General features: G+C 43.7%; 1 protein-coding gene and 1 pseudogene across 3 annotated transcripts in view; both read right to left on the bottom strand.

Annotated features, from left to right (window-relative positions):
• LOC123743233 (basic proline-rich protein-like) overlaps positions 1 to 20,367 on the bottom strand; it is a 603,964-nt pseudogene that overhangs the window by 51,815 nt on the left and 531,782 nt on the right.
• The window catches only part of LOC106604143 (arf-GAP with Rho-GAP domain, ANK repeat and PH domain-containing protein 3), a 61,480-nt gene continuing 47,704 nt past the window's right edge, over positions 6,592 to 20,367 (bottom strand). For all 3 annotated transcript variants that reach the window (XM_045717838.1, XM_045717839.1, XM_045717836.1), the window contains exons 25-32: positions 18,375 to 18,492; positions 15,770 to 15,898; positions 15,459 to 15,595; positions 15,194 to 15,312; positions 14,796 to 14,859; positions 14,455 to 14,598; positions 9,315 to 9,353; positions 6,592 to 8,188 (exon numbers count right to left, since the gene is read on the bottom strand). In XM_045717838.1, coding sequence (XP_045573794.1) covers positions 7,715 to 8,188; positions 9,315 to 9,353; positions 14,455 to 14,598; positions 14,796 to 14,859; positions 15,194 to 15,312; positions 15,459 to 15,595; positions 15,770 to 15,898; positions 18,375 to 18,492 — 1,224 coding nt within the window. In that variant the 3' untranslated portion in view covers positions 6,592 to 7,714. The remainder of the gene's footprint in view (positions 8,189 to 9,314; positions 9,354 to 14,454; positions 14,599 to 14,795; positions 14,860 to 15,193; positions 15,313 to 15,458; positions 15,596 to 15,769; positions 15,899 to 18,374; positions 18,493 to 20,367) is intronic.

Below are 20,367 nucleotides of genomic sequence, written 5' to 3'. Positions count from 1 at the left end.
CTTATACGCGTTGTCCCTCGTCCAAATTCGGGCTCCTCTGGGCTTTTGTCACACTTTTTTTCAGCCTGAGCCACTCTATTGGCGTTATTCTTATTCAAATAGTCTCAGCAGGAGCAAAAAACAGCCCGTCTCTGAGGCATGCTCCTAGGTTCTATATCACAAATCATTTCCGTGTATTTACCTGCACATCTGCTTAATATCTGTTGGACTAAATTCGTGCATGTTAAAGACATATATTTGACTTATTTCGATAGGCCTGACTATATGATACTTATTTCGATGAGTAGAAGGCTGAAGTTGTGACGCGCTGACTATTGATGATGTCGCCACACGCCGGTGGTCGGTTTATGAGGAAAATAAAATGTTAAACCCTTACTGACCAATCCGGTGCTCGGAAGGGCCAAACGACAGGGATTGGGATCGATTTTATTATTACAACACCAAACTGTCAGTAATAACATCAAAGAGGAGGAACAGCTTGAAGGATTATTCTGGTTTTAGTTAGGACATTAGTAGGTGGTCATACGTTATTGCTCTTATAAAGTGATAAAAGATAACATTTTTACAATATGACTTAGTTGGTTTGCACTAGAAGCGTGCGTTGAGACCAGGCTGGTATTGCGGTTAGGACAAATCGGCTGGGGGTGTAGAGAAAGCGGAGTTTTCTGCCCACACTTGAGAGGGGTTGCCTGGGTGATGCTGTGACAGGATTAGGCACAAGTGCACGAGATGTGATTACATTTCAATAGCAGAAACACGTGAGAAAATAAAACAACCGAATTACCCAAAGTAGGGTCTCAAGCCGAAACAAAGGAGAACGAAAAAGTTATTCAATTGAGAAAATAAAATCAATTCAATTGTATTATTAGACCACCGCTGTGATCAATTTGTTGTATTACTCGATTTGATTTGAAATATTATAGCATTAATTATGTTGAATCAAAGTTGATTTATTTAAAGAGTAAAGAGTAGGCTGTAATATCACATTTGCACGGCAGGTGCTAAACTCGGGGTTAGGAATAAATAAATATCTTGTGCAAGGTGTTATGCTAGTGAGGTCATAATACCTCTATTGACACTAGAGCAAAGGAAGTGTGGGGGATAGACTCTCTCCATTCTCCAGCGGCATATTCCTCAATTTATTTTATATCTATTTATACAACCTGAATTAAAATTAAATTTAGTATTTTTGCAAAAGCATTAATCCCCGGGTATTAACGCGATTACTGTCTGCTAAAAGATCTTTGAGTCAGAAAGTCTGAACGGAGTTTTCAGATGTTAATCCGCTGTTTAATCCCTTCCCTTGGCGTTCAGGCAGGAGCCCAGGCCAGCACAGCTTTTTTTCCCCTTGTTAAAAACTCACGCAGGGCAGAATAGGGCCATTACTTTTTTTCAATGGTAATTCATTCCTTACTCCAGTGCTTCAATTGTACCAAGATACTACTCTCCACATCTCAAAGATCCCCTTCATCTTTTTAAAGGCATTAGCCAGAAAGAGAGAAAAATACAAATAAAGGTCCCTTTGCTTTTACAACAGTGATGGAAACACATTTATTTGTTGTAACTACGGATTCACGGTTTTTTGGACAGTTCGGTTCCATTTTATACTCACTTGGTTCATTTCTAAAGAAACTAAATACGTTTAATATTATCCTGGGAAAAACCACAGCTTCCATACCCTTCCAAAAATCAGGCAGGATAATGCCCCTAACCTTAAAATGAATGACATCTTCCATGCAACATGTCTGGAGAACATTAACGTTCTAGAAAAAACTCTAGATCATGTTAAAAAAATAATAATAATAATTCAGGTCAAGTGTTGATTGGTGCGCATCACAAATTAACACATCATTAGTTGACTTTGATTGGCCAATTAGTCAGATTTACTTAATTTATGATACAACAAGGTGGTGTGTCCTTCATCACTACTCTGGTATAAATAAATAGGTGTTTAATTCATCACTACTCTGGTATAAATAAATAGGTGTTTAATTCATCACTACTCTGGTATAAATAAATAGGTGTTTAATTCATCAGTACTCTGGTATAAATAAATAGGTGTTTAATTCTGTTTTAGGTGATGCTACTTCACTCACACAATCATTCAAATGTTACGTTTAATAGTTATTTGTTTGTGTACATTTTCCATAATTAGAGTGAAAAACATTTTATCCAAATGAAATCGTTTTTTCAATAAATATTTATTTAGTATTATATATGAAAGTACATACAGCTCCCTCCAAAGCAGGTATGCTGAACACGTTAAGTGGGCATGCTGTCAGTAGATGGATGCTATTGTTTGCCTATGGATAGCCCATATCTATGCACCCACCTTCCTCTATTTAACCATACACCTACTTGTTTGTGTTTTGCGAGAGAGTCAGCCATCCCTCAATTATGCTTCTATCTGTGATACCTGTCTTTTTTGATTTGGTAACATCTTAGCTAAATTAGATTTCCAAACAGGTGCTATTATAATGTAATGGAATCTCATTTAGGGCAGTCTGAATGCTAATAGGGTGGCCTCACTGTGAAGCGGTTTCTAAACTGCCGAGGTTCGTGAACCTGCTGCTATCAATCACATGTTCTGGTCTACATACAAATCCTATTCACTTGTCTTCATGTATTTACACAAGTGCATAATTTACCTGTAGTTTACCCTGCATTAGGGTCCACAATGAGCATGGTGTCTCGAAACACGTAGTTCTAAAGATCCATGGCAACGACTGAGCAGATTGAGGAAACGGTTCGCTGCAGGTTCAAAAAGTGTTAAAAGAAGAACAAATATACAGCAATGCTTTACTGTGATGTAGAACCTGACCTCATCAGCAGAGTAAACACCACCGTATGGTCATAGGCCCCTGGAAGGGCTGTGGTCCCTGGAGCTGTTGGCAACACCACGTCTATGTGCTGTACACCCAGGAGACGGCTTTCTATTATATAACAGCAGTTTATTATGCTAGGATTCTCAGTTAATAACCCTTTACATGTCTTCATATGATTCAGCTGAATAATAATTCTGATCATGGTTATAATATAGTAATAACAGTATTATAATACATTTTTGGAGTTTCAACCCTTTTGTTACATTCGACCGTTCCCTGTATGCTGACAATGGTTGACTATATTCCTATATGTTTCTATACCACAACTCTTGGTGCTAGCCTGATAAGTACCCTGAACTGGACTTCTCTGGTGAGGTTCTGTTGCAGAGATGGCATCACTTGTGGCGTCTCGACTGAGCCATATGGTTTGGAGTGCAATAACTTGAAGCCGGTGCCAACAATGGAGTAATTGAGAAGGGGAAAGGGTCTGAGCTTGACTCGACAAAGCTGCAAAAACTCCCTCTTTCACTCTAATGAAGCTGTTGTCTGCTGAGTCTGTGTGGGGTTGGGGGGGGGCAGGGGGACGTGATTTGTCATACAATCTGAAACTTTAGGAGGGCCGGAGAAAGACCTCCTCTCCATATGTCTGCTTATTTTGCATCTGAAAGCTACTGGTTAAGAGAGAAGGGGGAGAGAAGGGGAGAGGAGGGGAGAGAAAGGAAGAAGAGAGGAGAGGAGAGGAGAGAAGGGGAGCGGCGGACTTACTATTAGGCAGGAGAGGCAACTGCCTCAGCCCTCACATCATCAAGGCCCCCCCATGCTCCACTCGAGGCCCCCCCATGCTCCACTCGAGGCCCCCCCCATGCTCCACTCGAGGCCCCCCCATGCTCCACTCGAGGCCCCCCATGCTCCACTCGAGGCCCCCATGCTCCACTCATTTCCCCCCATGCTCCACTCGAGGCCCCCCATGCTCCACTCGAGGCCCCCCATGCTCCACCCGAGGCCCCCCCATGCTCCACTCATTTCCCCCCATGTTCCACTCGAGGACCCCCCATGCTCCACTCATTTTCCCCCATGTTCCACTCGAGGACCCCCCATGCTCCACTCGAGGACCCCCCATGTTCCACTTGAGGCAGCAATGAGGTGCTTTTAGCGTGGGCAAAGAAAATAAAAATAAAGAGGATTTCATTTTAACAGAAAAATGACTTAAAGCATTTGTTTAGACAGGTGCTGCTGATAATACTGCCATCGCCATGAAGGCAGAGGCAATGTCTGTCCTGATGCTTTCTGTAAAAAAAGAGTATGGTATGTCATCAGATACATAGGCTACAAATAATAGTAAGACACTGTTTCACTGTTGCACTGTTTCACTCTCTCGGATGCTTTCTCTGTTGAGATACATTTGCAGGTGGCTGAAACTAAGGAAAGTTGGTGGGGGAAGATGACGGAATTACTTTGGATGAACGTGCAAAGATAACCTACTTATTGAACTGTTTTGTTTTGACAATCAGATGAAAACATGACTGGTTGTGTACATGGCACATTAAAAGGTAATACATTTTACGTGTCATTACTATAAAACCGATAACAAAATGTTGTGCACACACATAGGAGGGGGGACTCAGACTGGCCTCTGCCTGGGGCCTCCAAATCACTAAGTCCGCCCCTGGAGAAGGGGAGAGTGGGGGAGAGTGGCAGATAGAAGGGGAAAGTGGTAGAAGCTTCCGACATCAGGGAGGGATAGTCTTTTTGACTGCATCTATTCCAACTGGAACAAACCGGTGTCAGAGATGGAAGTTGGAATTAAAGATTTTAAAACAGTAGAAAATAACCGTTTGGCAACAAGTAATAAAGTGTAATGTTCATTAGTTATTTTTTAAAACCACAATCATTGACCGTGAGGAGGAGGAGTGATGAGGAAAGCCTTCTGCACTACATGGTTATTTGTTGAACATTTTTCTAAATATAGATCTGTCTCAGGTTTGAAAAGGCTTCTCGGGTCAGAGGTCAGTAGAAACAAACTGACAATGTACAGATGACAAAAGGCACTTGTTAAACTCGTCTCCTATTCTACCGACCTGGCATCCTTTGTCATTTGTTTCTCTTTAATTTAGACCCCATGCTGGATTAAAAACAATCCACTAAAAACAAAGTCTGACTTCAAAAAAAAAAGGAATCTGATTAGACAAAGAGAATATACAGAGAAGGGTGATTCTTTAGCATGAGGTGTCACCATCAAGGCAGTAAGAAGACAGAAGAGCACCAGGTAATGAAAGAACCATGACTTAACATTTAAACATCACTTACTCAGACACTAGTGCTGTGCTACTTCACACTCTACTTGCATATACAAATGTATATTTAAAAAAAAAAAGGCACTCGTACATCTGAGCTATATTTTTTGCAGGTGCATGGTAACAGTTGAATAAGATGGAACCCACACACTGCTCTTGATAGGTTAAGCTTATTAAAGAACAGTGACACTATCAGCCTCAAGGCGTTTCGTTTCGTCAGAGCTTTGATACATGAAGCTCAATTCAAAATTAAACTTTATTTGTCACATGCGACGAATACAAGTGTAGACCTTACCGTGAAATGCTTTCTTACAAGCCCTTAACCAACAACGCAGTTTAAGAAGAGTTAAGAAAATATTTACCTAATAAACTAAAGTAAAAAATAATAAAAAGTAACAATAAAATAACAATAACGAGGCTATATACAGGGGATACCAGTACTGAGTTAGTGTGTGGGGGCACCAGTTAGTTGAGGTAATTTGTACATGTAGATGATAAACAGCGAGTAGCAGCAGTGTACAAAAAAAGGGGGAGGAGGGGGGGGGTGTCAATGTAAATAGTCCGGTGGCAATTGTATTAATTGTTCAGCAGTCTTATGGCTTGGGGGTAGAAGCTGTTGAGGAGCCTTTTGGTCCCAGACTTGGCGCTCCGGTACCGCTTGCCGTGCGGTAGTAGAGAGAACAGTCTATGACTTGGGTGACTGGAGACTTTTATGGGCTTTACTCTGACACCGCCGATTATATAGGTTCTGGATGTCAGGAAGCTTGGCCCCAGTGATGTACTGGGCCATACACATTACCTTCTGTAGCGCCTTACGGTCAGATGCCGAGCAGTTGCCATACCAGGCGGTGATGCAACCGGTCAGGATGCTCTCAATGGTGCAGCTGTAGAACCTTTTGAGGATCTGAGAACCCGTGCCAAATCTCCTGAGGGGGAAAAGGTTTTGTCGTGCCCTTTTCACAACTGTCTTGGTGTGTTTGGACCGTGATAGATTAAAAATTGGTGTGTTTGGACCGTGATAGATTAAAAATTGGTGTGTTTGAACCGTGATAGATTAAAAATTGGTGTGTTTGGACCGTGATAGATTAAAAATTGGTGTGTTTGAACCGTGATAGATTAAAAATTGGTGTGTTTGGACCGTGATAGATTAAAAATTGGTGTGTTTGGACCGTGATAGATTAAAAATTGGTGTGTTTGGACCGTGATAGATAAAAAATTGGTGTGTTTGGACCGTGATAGATTAAAAATTGGTGTGTTTGGACCGTGATAGATTAAAAATTGGTGTGTTTGGACCGTGATAGATTAAAAATTGGTGTGTTTGGACCGTGATAGATTAAAAATTGGTGTGTTTGGACCGTGATAGATTAAAAATTGGTGTGTTTGGACCGTGATAGATTAAAAATAGGTGTATTTGGACCGTGATAGATTAAAAATTGGTGTGTTTGGACCGTGATAGATTAAAAAGCACAGCGCAGGTTTCTTATTTTTTGTTTATCAAATTCTCAATCCTTAAACAGAAAATTAATTAATTGGACGTATCATAAAACAAAAAAAAATCATATTTAATATAGTCCTTCATGTAGCAACAACGTGAAATACTGCATAATGAATATTGAAATGGTATAAGCATACAGAATAATGTACACTATTTACAGTAAGTTGTGAATAATGACTAATGGGCGACAATGCAGGCAAATGCATTATAACACACTATAGACACTTGACAAAGGCAGTCAAATTGGAATATATTATTATCTATTTAGACTGATGAACAAGGAGGATATCTTGAACATGGAAAATTAATGAAAAAGCATTAGACTTGGAAGTGTAAACATGAATTCAGAATATTCAGATGTAGTGCGACTAACAATCATTATATTTGGCTGTATTCACATCATACAGTGGTTGTGCATGGTGAATAAATACTAAGAATCCATTTGTACTATAAAGGATAGTGAGTGCATACTGCCACCTTCTGGCCAGATAGTGTAGCAACACACTGGATTATCTGTGGCTGTCTAGGAGATAGTGCATACTGCCACCTACTGGCCAGACAGTGTAACTTCTAGAAGCAAAGCTCTCCTTTTCTTACTTTCACAGCTTTTACAAAAAAAAGTTGATAAAATATTCTTTAAAAATAAATTATTACATACAGAGACTGTAACACATTTATATTTAAAATCCAGTCGTTTAATACTAACAAAAATAATGGTTTAATGCCTAACGCATCACCGCCAGACATGCATGAGAGAAGCATCCATTTCTCCTCTCCCTCAGTCGTTTAGTAAACTATTCAAAAACAAGTACAAAAAGGTATCCCATAGTTCATAGCTAAAGCAATTAGCAAGGTTGTTAAAATCCAATAAGCATCTTTCAATATAAAACGGATCTGTGCATACCAGTGATAGCAGAACAGTAAGTAGTTTGTAGGATAAAACATAAGTAAATGGTTGCTTATTCATATCTGATCATGTATTTTTGACACACCGCCCAAACAAATGGGTTGTGTCCGTACTTCCATGCTGTTACAGTATTCTGTCTGTCTGTCTGTCTGGCCTGAGTCTACAATACAGGTGCACATATCTCTTCCTCTCCTCAGATTATGTTCTTCTGTCCTGGCAGTTTCTCCTCATTCTCTGTCTTCTTGGTGAAGACGGAGGACAGTTCCTGGAGGAGCAGCTCCTGTGAGGAGGTACAGGGCCTGTGCTGCTGCCTCCTCCTCGGCGCTGGCTGGGGAAACTCCTGGAGGTCCCCTCCTCCACCCAGGACCAGGGTATCAAGAGAACCAGCAGGGGGCAGCAGACCCTCTCCTCCCAGCCCCAGAGAGTGCACCGGGTTGGGGCTGATCATGCGGTCCAGGGAGCAGGTCTTCCGGGGGCCCAGGCTGAGGCTCAGGGACCCGTCAGGGACCTCCTGGGTCTCTGAGGTGTTATTGGAGAGGAAGCTGGTCTCCAGGGACTTGAGGACCTGCAGGCCAAAGTCTCCTACTTCCTCATACAGAGGCTCTGAGGGTTCTGGCTCTGTAGTCTCTGGACGCTCCTCGAACGAGTCCTGCTGCACCTTCATGGGCTGGGTGGAGGTTAGGGGGGGGGAGAAGGGAGAACGGAGGGAATTAGAATTTGAACCCAACCCAGAGTTATTTGTATGTTTGATTATAGACTATTTAAAGATCTGGGATGCCTGAGGCAAAAGCAGAAGTAGAACTATTATAATAATAAAGGGGGTCGAGAAGTAGCTATCTGTTAGGAACTCTAGGCAGGTATTAAGGAGATGATCTGCCATTACAGTGACAAAGAAACACGTGTGGTTCATTTAAAATGGGACAAACATGGAAGGGAGTTGCCCTTCTTTGACAACTACTTTAGAAAACAATAGACTTCCTCTTATTAAGGTCTGGCCATTGTTCTAGCACCTCAGCAACAACCTCAAGACAATTACTTAAAACGCAGAGGGACAAAAGAAAAATTCAAGCAAAACAATTCCCTTGTAAATGCATTTGTAGCTGGGGCTGGGCTAGTTCCAGTTGGTACACCAGTAGCCTAATAGACACAGCAGACTGTTCTGTAAAACACAAGAAGGTACTTCACTAAGCCTCCCAGGCCTCCCCCTCAAGGCAAAGGGCCATGGAACCAGAACAATACTGGAGAACAATATCTCCTCCCAGTCTATCCTGTTGTCTACACTTCAAACATCCACATCAACATCAACATCCTGATGCTGTAAAACCAGGAAGTCAGGGCTTCTGTCAGGAAGTGGAGGTGTGGCTGAGTCAGATATAGTCCCTGTATAAACCAAGGGAATTTCTTTACACAGATAGAGAGAGAGAGCTTTGGAGAACTGTTAGTTATGGAAGTTAGGAGAGCGTTAAATAAGTCCAATAGCAACCTTCAAAATAAACATCCCATTCTCATCCTTAGCTTCTTGTTAGATGAGCGGAGAAGTCAAAATATATACTGTATATATTTGACATTTTAGTCATTTAGCAGACGGTCTTATCTAGAGCGACGTATAGTAGTGAGCGCATATATTTTCATACCGGTCCCCCGTGGGAAGCAAACACACAACCCTGATGTTGCAAGCGGCATGGTCTACCAACTGAGCCACACAAAATGAAAGTAAGTACGAACATTCAAAACAGAATGTAACACAAACATGCACCATTGAAATGACAGAGCATCAGGGTGTGCATACTTACAAAGAACATGGAGAGTGTCCTTCTGGCGTGAAGCTTTCGCTGCAGAGAAAAGACAGAAAGACACCAGTACAACCCGTGAGATACAGACACACAGTGACAGTTTCCCTGACCCAGACTAAGCATATTACTGGACTCAACATGATGCTTTGACCCAGACTGACCCAGACTAAGCATATTACTGGACTCAACATGATGCTTTGACCCAGACTGACCCAGACTAAGCATATTACTGGACTCAACATGATGCTTTGACCCAGACTGACCCAGACTAAGCATATTACTGGACTCAACATGATGCTTTGACCCAGACTGACCCAGACTAAGCATATTACTGGACTCAACATGATGCTTTGACCCAGACTGACCCAGACTAAGCATATTACTGGACTCAACATGATGCTTTGACTTGCTTTTCAGTCCAGACCTAGTCTTAATCTGGGTCAGGGATACGGGTCCATAGTGAACGGGTCCATAGAGAACGGGTCCATAGAGAACGGGTCCATAGTGAACGGGTCCATAGTGAACGGGTCTATAGTGAACGGGTCCATAGAGAACGGGTCCATAGTGAACGGGTCCATAGTGAACGGGTCCATAGAGAACGGGTCCATAGTGAACGGGTCCATAGTGAACGGGTACATAGAGAACGGGTCCATAGAGAACGGGTCCATAGTGAACGGGTCCATAGAGAACGGGTCCATAGTGAACGGGTCTATAGTGAACGGGTCCATAGTGAACGGGTCCATAGTGAACGGGTACATAGAGAACGGGTCCATAGAGAATGGGTCCATAGTGAACGGGTCTATAGTGAACGGGTCCATAGAGAACGGGTCCATAGTGAACGGGTACATAGAGAACGGGTCCATAGAGAACGGGTCCATAGTGAACGGGTCTATAGTGAACGGGTCCATAGTGAACGGGTTCATAGTGAACGGGTCCATAGTGAACGGGTCCATAGTGAACGGGTTCATAGAGAACGGGTTCATAGAGAACGGGTCCATAGTGAACGGGTCCATAGTGAACGGGTCCATAGTGAACGGGTCTATAGAGAACGGGTCCATAGTGAACGGGTCCATAGTGAACGGGTCCATAGTGAACGGGTTCATAGAGAACGGGTTCATAGAGAACGGGTCTATAGTGAACGGGTTCATAGTGAACGGGTCCATAGAGAACGGGTCCATAGTGAACGGGTCTATAGTGAACGGGTCCATAGTGAACGGGTCCATAGTGAACGGGTCCATAGAGAACGGGTCCATAGTGAACGGGTCTATAGTGAACGGGTCCATAGTGAACGGGTCCATAGTGAACGGGTCCATAGTGAACGGGTCCATAGTGAACACTATACAGTAAAGGGATAGCATTTGGGGGATACTGAAATATATGGAATAGTAAACATACTAGACACCAAAGGGTTACAGAAAGGGGAGACAGAAAGGGGAGACAGAAAGGGGAGACAGAAAGGGGAGACAGAAAGGGGAGACAGAAAGGGGAGACAGAAAGGAGAGACAGAAAGGAGTGACAGAAAGGGGAGACAGAAAGGAGAGACAGAAAGGGGAGACAGAAAGGGGAGACAGAAAGGAGTGACAGAAAGGGGAGACAGAAAGGGGAGACAGAAAGGGGAGACAGAAAGGGGAGACAGAAAGGGGAGACAGAAAGGGGAGACAGAAAGGGGAGACAGAAAGGGGAGACAGAAAGGGGAGACAGAAAGGGGAGACAGAAAGGGGAGACAGAAAGGGGAGACAGAAAGGGGAGACAGAAAGGGAGACAGAAAGGGGAGACAGAAAGGGGAGACAGAAAGGGGAGACAGAAAGGGGAGACAGAAAGGGGAGACAGAAAGGGGAGACAGAAAGGGGAGACAGAAAGGGGAGACAGAAAGGGGAGACAGAAAGGGGAGACAGAAAGGGGAGACAGAAAGGGAGACAGAAAGGGGAGACAGAAAGGAGGACAGAAAGGGGAGACAGAAAGGGAGACAGAAAGGGGAGACAGAAAGGAGACAGAAAGGAGAGACAGAAAGGGGAGACAGAAAGGGAGTGACAGAAAGGGGAGACAGAAAGGAGACAGAAAGGAGAGACAGAAAGGGGAGACAGAAAGGGAGACAGAAAGGAGAGACAGAAAGGAGAGACAGAAAGGAGGACAGAAAGGAGAGACAGAAAGGGGAGACAGAAAGGGGAGACAGAAAGGGGAGACAGAAAGGGGAGACAGAAAGGAGTGACAGAAAGGGTAGACAGAAAGGAGTGACAGAAAGGAGAGACAGAAAGGGGAGACAGAAAGGGGAGACAGAAAGGGGAGACAGAAAGGAGTGACAGAAAGGGGAGACAGAAAGGGGAGACAGAAAGGGGAGACAGAAAGGGGAGACAGAAAGGGGAGACAGAAAGGGGAGACAGAAAGGGGAGACAGAAAGGGGAGACAGAAAGGAGAGACAGAAAGGGGAGACAGAAAGGGGAGACAGAAAGGAGTGACAGAAAGGGGAGACAGAAAGGGGAGACAGAAAGGGGAGACAGAAAGGGGAGACAGAAAGGGGAGACAGAAAGGGGAGACAGAAAGGGGAGACAGAAAGGGGAGACAGAAAGGAGTGACAGAAAGGAGAGACAGAAAGGGGAGACAGAAAGGGGAGACAGAAAGGAGTGACAGAAAGGGGAGACAGAAAGGGGAGACAGAAAGGAGTGACAGAAAGGAGAGACAGAAAGGGGAGACAGAAAGGAGTGACAGAAAGGGTAGACAGAAAGGAGAGACAGAAAGGAGAGACAGAAAGGGGAGACAGAAAGGGGAGACAGAAAGGAGTGACAGAAAGGAGAGACAGAAAGGGGAGACAGAAAGGAGTGACAGAAAGGGTAGACAGAAAGGAGAGACAGAAAGGAGAGACAGAAAGGAGTGACAGAAAGGGGAGACAGAAAGGGGAGACAGAAAGGGGAGACAGAAAGGAGTGACAGAAAGGAGAGACAGAAAGGAGAGACAGAAAGGAGTGACAGAAAGGGGAGACAGAAAGGGGAGACAGAAAGGGGAGAGAGAAAGGAGTGACAGAAAGGGGGGACAGAAAGAGGGGGCAGGAAAGGGAGACAGAAAGGAGTGACAGAAAGGAGAGATTTTGATACAAAAATAAAAACAGGCTCTATGTGTGAAGTACACAACAGACTAATGGAATCTTCTCAAAGTTAAAAACATCAACAAAAATGTGTGGTACTGATGTGTCAAAAGGCTCCCCAGACTAGGTTTGGTTAGCTAAAGTCTCCCCAGACTAGGTTCGGTTAGCTAAAGTCTCCCCAGACTAGGTTCGGTTAGCTAAAGTCTCCCCAGACTAGGTTCGGTTAGCTAAAGTCTCCCCAGACTAGGTTCGGTTAGCTAAAGTCTCCCCAGACTAGGTTCGGTTAGCTAAAGTCTCCCCAGACTAGGTTCGGTTAGCTAAAGTCTCCCCAGACTAGGTTCGGTTAGCTAAAGTCTCCCCAGACTAGGTTCGGTTAGCTAAAGTCTCCCCAGACTAGGTTCGGTTAGCTAAAGTCTCCCCAGACTAGGTTTCGGTTAGCTAAAGTCTCCCCAGACTAGGTTCGGGTAGCTAAAGTCTCCCCAGACTAGGTTCGGTTAGCTAAAGTCTCCCCAGACTAGGTTCGGTTAGCTAAAGTCTCCCCAGACTAGGTTCGGTTAGCTAAAGTCTCCCCAGACTAGGTTCGGTTAGCTAAAGTCTCCCCAGACTAGGTTCGGGTAGCTAAAGTCTCCCCAGACTAGGTTCGGTTAGCTAAAGTCTCCCCAGACTAGGTTCGGTTAGCTAAAGTCTCCCCAGACTAGGTTCGGGTAGCTAAAGTCTCCCCATACTAGGTTCGGTTAGCTAAAGTCTCCCCAGACTAGGTTCGGGTAGCTAAAGTCTCCCCATACTAGGTTCGGTTAGCTAAAGTCTCCCCAGAGTACATTCGGTTTGCTCCTAGCAGAACTGGGCTTGAAAAATGAGGAAAAAGGGGGCAATATTACTTTTTCGTCCCTCTTGAGATGCCATATCAAAAACATAGCCATTATACACTTACTCAACATAGTTGACATTTTTACCAATTTTACATCTGCGGTATTTCTCATGTGAAGAAATGTGCCTTAAAAACTAGTTGTCTCTCATTGGATGACAACAAACACGTCATTAAAGAATCCCATCCATAGTTCCCGCTCTGACTAGGAGTAGTACTGTTGACCAATCACAGACAAAGGGGTGTAGACTTTTCGGCTACCGAAGTTCAACTCACCTCAAGAAAAAAAATGTCGTACGCATGAACACCCGAAAAAACTGCCACACCAAAACTAACAAAAATATCAAATATTTTTTTACCCACAACCCCCAAAAATGTCATCCTAATATATGTGCAAACTATTTCAACTGGGAAGCGTGTGACAGGCTTAAAAGTATAGGGTAGGTAGAGAGTGTGGATGGTTGTCTCCTGCAGAACCATACCAGAGTCTGATTGGCCGACAGCATGGTAGAGTTGGAACCTACCAGAGTCTGATTGGCTGACAGCATGGTAGAGTTGGAACGTACCAGAGTCTGATTGGCCGACAGCATGGTAGAGTTGGAACGTACCAGAGTCTGATTGGCTGACAGCATGGTAGAGTTGGAACCTACCAGAGTCTGATTGGCCGACAGCATGGTAGAGTTGGAACGTACCAGAGTCTGATTGGCCGACAGCATGGTAGAGTTGGAACGTACCAGAGTCTGATTGGCCGACAGCATGGTAGAGTTGGAACCTACCAGAGTCTGATTGGCCGACAGCATGGTAGAGTTGGAACCTACCAGAGTCTGATTGGCTGACAGCATGGTAGAGTTGGAACGTACCAGAGTCTGATTGGCTGACAGCATGGTAGAGTTGGAACCTACCAGAGTCTGATTGGCTGACAGCATGGTAGAGTTGGAACCTACCAGAGTCTGATTGGCCGACAGCATGGTAGAGTTGGAACCTACCAGAGTCTGATTGGCCGACAGCATGGTAGAGTTGGAACGTACCAGAGTCTGATTGGCCGACAGCATGGTAGAGTTGGAACGTACCAAAGTCTGATTGGCCGACAGCATAGTAGAGTTGGAACGTACCAGAGTCTGATTGGCCGACAGCATGGTAGAGTTGGAACGTACCAGAGTCTGATTGGCCGACAGCATGGTAGAGTTGGAACGTACCAGAGTCTGATTAGCCGACAGCATGGTAGAGTTGCTCTCGTGTCCGTCCCCTCTGATTGGTACTAGGGGCATGGTCCCAAACTTCTGTTTGGAGATGTCTGAGGAGGAGTGACGCCTCAATACCGGAGGTCGGGCGCCATCATTCTGTTAGAAGCAAATCAAGTGAATAGAAATGAATCAAAACGGAATCAAATGGATAAAATTAAACAGACAAAAGTAAAAATCTAAAGCGTAAGTGTTATACCCCCCAAAAATATGGGGGAAAGCAAACTCAAAATAATGTAAAAGTGATGCAACACAAGCCATACACTTGGGGAGGGGAACTAGGCTCCACAACATACCTGTGCTTTGAGGAAATTGGTGACCCAGTCCCATAGGTCGGACTCACAAAAGCAACAAAGGTACCTGGGAGACACAAAAACACAAAGCAGTGATTAGCTCTTAAAAAAGAGAGGGGAAGGAGATGTCATTTAAAGGGGAGGGGAGAGGCAGCTCTGAAACAAGACATTCCACCCTCCCTCCCTTTAAACAATGTAGTCCACTTACATAATATCATAACATCTGATGTCATGCAACACCAGTCACTACAGTAAACAATGAGGAATTCAAATACTTGAGAAAACATTATGCGTGTCCTATAAACATATAATGTTTTAATCTTATCCAATAGAAGTTGGATTGAAGATTTTCAGACATCCTTTGCAATGACCAAAATAATGTGTAGCAAGTGGACACTAACAGTTGATGTTTATCCATCATCAGAGTAAAGCCCCATTTAGTTGGGGGTTTCAGCTTCTTTCGAATTCCCATGTAGATCTTCATAGACTTCAGAGGCCATTCCTTTTCAGGCTTGATGCTCTGAAATGACAGACATATTGTACAGTAAGAAAATATGCACAGGGCAGACAATAAACTGACAATCACAGCTCCACCTGTGATAACTACATCGGGTCCAAATTAGTGCAGATGACCAAGATGTGACCGTGAGGTGAGAGCAGAAATACCTTTTTGTCCTTTAGCAGTAGCAGCTTGTGGTCTTTGATCTGAAAGGTGTGTTCCTGAAACACTTTTCCATGGATGAGTTTGGGAGGATCTTCACGACACTTCAGAACTCCTATCTTCATTATCTCACTCTTGTAGGCTGTGAATAGAAATCAGACTGTGTATAACAATGACAGTCTTCAAATAAAACAATACGTCACGAAAGAACGTAAGAGCAACAAGAAATTGGGCTGATTACAAATCATTTGATTGTGATTGTTTCGATAGATGTAGCTCAATAGTTTATTCTTTCTCTGGGCTGTGCAGCATTTACCAGTGAGGATGTTGATGCCCTCTCCTCTGGGAACTCTCTTCACCACCAGGTAAGCTGAACTAGGATCAGCCATTTTACACCACTGTAGTGCCTGCTCCAGCACCTTCTCTTTGGGGTGTAGGGGGCGCTCTATGGACGATAGACAACATTTGAACATTACATAAACAATTATTCTGGGATAGCTTCTCTTTGAAACATGAAGACTTTCGCACAGTCCAGTTGTATTCCACTTGTATTTCACAGGACATTCCAGGACATGATACTGTGTAGTTACACTTTATTTTGATTTTTTACAGTGGTAGTTATTAGAACTAAATGCTATTATGAGATGTTTTTAGAATTTCTATAGTATTTCCCAGTCAGAGATCGTAGTACCTTGCTCATCACCCAGTCAGATACAGTAATATCCTGCTCATCACCCAGTCAGATACAGTAATATCCTGCTCATCACCCAGTCAGATACAGTAATATCCCGCTCATCACCCAGTCAGATACAGTAATATCCTGCTCATCACCCAGTCAGATACAGTAATATCACGCTCATCACCCAGTCAGATACAGTAATATCCTGCTCATCCCCCAGTCAGATACAGTAATATCCTGCTCATCACCCAGTCAGATACAGTAATATCCTGCTCATCACCCAGTCAGATACAGTAATATCCTGCTCATCACCCAGTCAGATACAGTAATATCCTGCTCATCACCCAGTCAGATACAGTAATATCACGCTCATCACCCAGTCAGATACAGTAATATCCTGCTCATCCCCCAGTCAGATACAGTAATCTCCTGCTCATCACCCAGTCAGATACAGTAATATCACGCTCATCACCCAGTCAGATACAGTAATATCCTGCTCATCACCCAGTCAGATACAGTAATATCCTGCTCATCACCCAGTCAGATACAGTCATATCACGCTCATCACCCAGTCAGATACAGTAATATCCTGCTCATCCCCCAGTCAGATACAGTAATATCACGCTCATCACCCAGTCAGATACAGTAATATCCTGCTCATCACCCAGTCAGATACAGTAATATCCTGCTCATCACCCAGTCAGATACAGTCATATCCTGCTCATCACCCAGTCAGATACAGTAATATCCTGCTCATCACCCAGTCAGATACAGTAATATCATACTCATCACCCAGTCAGATACAGTAATATCCTGCTCATCACCCAGTCAGATACAGTAATATCCTGCTCATCACCCAGTCAGATACAGTAATATCCTGCTCATCACCCAGTCAGATACAGTCATATCCTGCTCATCACCCAGTCAGATACAGTAATATCATACTCATCACCCAGTCAGATACAGTCATATCCTGCTCATCCCCCAGTCAGATACAGTAATATCCTGCTCATCACCCAGTCAGATACAGTCATATCACGCTCATCACCCAGTCAGATACAGTAATATCCTGCTCATCACCCAGTCAGATACAGTAATATCCTGCTCATCACCCAGTCAGATACAGTAATATCCTGCTCATCACCCAGTCAGATACAGTAATATCACGCTCATCACCCAGTCAGATACAGTAATATCCTGCTCATCCCCCAGTCAGATACAGTCATATCCTGCTCATCACCCAGTCAGATACAGTAATATCCTGCTCATCACCCAGTCAGATACAGTAATATCACGCTCATCACCCAGTCAGATACAGTAATATCACGCTCATCACCCAGTCAGATACAGTAATATCACGCTCATCACCCAGTCAGATACAGTAATATCATACTCATCACCCAGTCAGATACAGTAATATCCTGCTCATCACCCAGTCAGATACAGTAATGTCCTGCTCATCACCCAGTCAGATACAGTAATATCCTGCTCATCACCCAGTCAGATACAGTAATATCCTGCTCATCACCCAGTCAGATACAGTAATATCCTGCTCATCACCCAGTCAGATACAGTAATATCCTGCTCATCACCCAGTCAGATACAGTAATATCCTGCTCATCACCCAGTCAGATACAGTAATATCCTGCTCATCACCCAGTCAGATACAGTAATATCCTGCTCATCCCCCAGTCAGATACAGTAATATCCTGCTCATCACCCAGTCAGATACAGTCATATCACGCTCATCACCCAGTCAGATACAGTAATATCCTGCTCATCACCCAGTCAGATACAGTAATATCCTGCTCATCACCCAGTCAGATACAGTAATATCACGCTCATCACCCAGTCAGATACAGTAATATCATACTCATCACCCAATCAGATACAGTAATATCCTGCTCATCACCCAGTCAGATACAGTAATATCTTGCTCATCACCCAGTCAGATACAGTAATATCCTGCTCATCCCCCAGTCAGATACAGTAATATCCTGCTCATCACCCAGTCAGATACAGTAATATCCTGCTCATCACCCAGTCAGATACAGTAATATCCTGCTCATCCCCCAGTCAGATACAGTAATATCCTGCTCATCACCCAGTCAGATACAGTCATATAATGCTCCTCACCCAGTCAGAGATAGATAGTAATATAATGCTCCTCACCCAGTCAGAGATAGATGGTAATATAATGCTCCTCACCCAGTCAGAGAGATAGCAATATAATGATCCTTACCCAGTTGTCCTTCATATATGGCCTCGAACGTCAGCCACACGTCCTTCTCCCCTGCTGGGACGTTCCTCATGTACAGGACCTGGTTAGTCAACTCCTCAGCACCCATGGTTGGAGATACCTACAGAGAACCAGACGGCAAAGAGATAGCTACAGAGAACCAGACTGTAAAGCGATAGCTACAGAGAACCAGACACCATGAAGAGATAGCTACAGAGAACCAGACACCATAAAGAGATAGCTACAGAGAACCAGATCATAAAGAGATAGCTACAGAGAACCAGATCATAAAGAGATAGCTACAGAGAACCAGACACCATAAAGAGATAGCTACAGAGAACAAGACACCATAAAGAGATAGCTACAGAGAACCAGACACCATAAAGAGATAGCTACAGAGAACCAGACACCATAAAGAGATAGCTACAGAGAACCAGATCATAAAGAGATAGCTACAGAGAACCAGACATCATAAAGAGATAGCTACAGAGAACCAGATACCGTAAAGAGATAGCTACAGAGAACCAGACCATAAAGCGATAGCTACAGAGAACCAGACCGTAAAGAGATAGCTACAGAGAACCAGACCATAAAGAGATAGCTACAGAGAACCAGACACCATAAAGAGATAGCTACAGAGAACCAGACACCATAAAGAGATAGCTACAGAGAACCAGATCATAAAGAGATAGCTACAGAGAACCAGACCGTAAAGAGATAGCTACAGAGAACCAGACACCATGAAGAGATAGCTACAGAGAACCAGACAACATGAAGAGATGCTACAGAGAACCAGACACCATGAAGATATGCTACAGAGAACCAGACCATAAGGAGATAGCTACAGAGAACCAGACCGTAAAGAGATAGCTACAGAGAACCAGACCGTAAAGAGATAGCTACAGAGAACCAGACCATAAAGCGATAGCTACAGAGAACCAGACCATAAAGAGATAGCTACAGAGAACCAGACCGTAAAGAGATAGCTACAGAGAACCAGACCGTAAAGAGATAGCTACAGAGAACCAGACACCATAAAGAGATAGCTACAGAGAACCAGATCATAAAGAGATAGCTACAGAGAACCAGACCATAAAGAGATAGCTACAGAGAACCAGACCGTAAAGAGATAGCTACAGAGAACCAGACACCATGAAGAGATAGCTACAGAGAACCAGACAACATGAAGAGATGCTACAGAGAACCAGACACCATGAAGATATGCTACAGAGAACCAGACCATAAAGAGATAGCTACAGAGAACCAGACCGTAAAGAGATAGCTACAGAGAACCAGACCGTAAAGAGATAGCTACAGAGAACCAGACCATAAAGCGATAGCTACAGAGAACCAGACCATAAAGAGATAGCTACAGAGAACCAGACCGTAAAGAGATAGCTACAGAGAACCAGACCGTAAAGAGATAGCTACAGAGAACCAGACCGTAAAGAGATAGCTACAGAGAACCAGACACCATAAAGAGATAGCTACAGAGAACCAGATCATAAAGAGATAGCTACAGAGAACCAGATCATAAAGAGATAGCTACAGAGAACCAGACACCATAAAGAGATAGCTACAGAGAACCAGACACCATAAAGAGATAGCTACAGAGAACCAGATCATAAAGAGATAGCTACAGAGAACCAGACCATAAAGAGATGCTACAGAGAACCAGACCATAAAGAGATAGCTACAGAGAACCAGACCGTAAAGAGATAGCTACAGAGAACCAGACCATAAAGGTCTGGAATAAAAAACGAAACAAAATGTTTGAGTGTAATTCCCCTTCAACTGTGCATCTAGCAAGAGAGGAATGTGTCGGTCTAGTGATGTTTCTGCTGTTAGGCCTGCTGCTGCAGAACATGCCATGGCAGAACAATCTCCACCCAAATGATACAAATAACCACGATATAGTTGAAGACACATTTCAGTTGAAGGCATTCAGTTGTACAATTGACTAGGTATCCCCCTTTCCCTTTAGTTATGTTCGGTA

Source organism: Salmo salar, chromosome ssa05 (assembly GCF_905237065.1).
Source record: "Salmo salar chromosome ssa05, Ssal_v3.1, whole genome shotgun sequence".
Lineage (NCBI taxonomy): Eukaryota > Metazoa > Chordata > Actinopteri > Salmoniformes > Salmonidae > Salmo > Salmo salar.
This window is presented reverse-complemented; position numbering and strand designations above follow the sequence as displayed.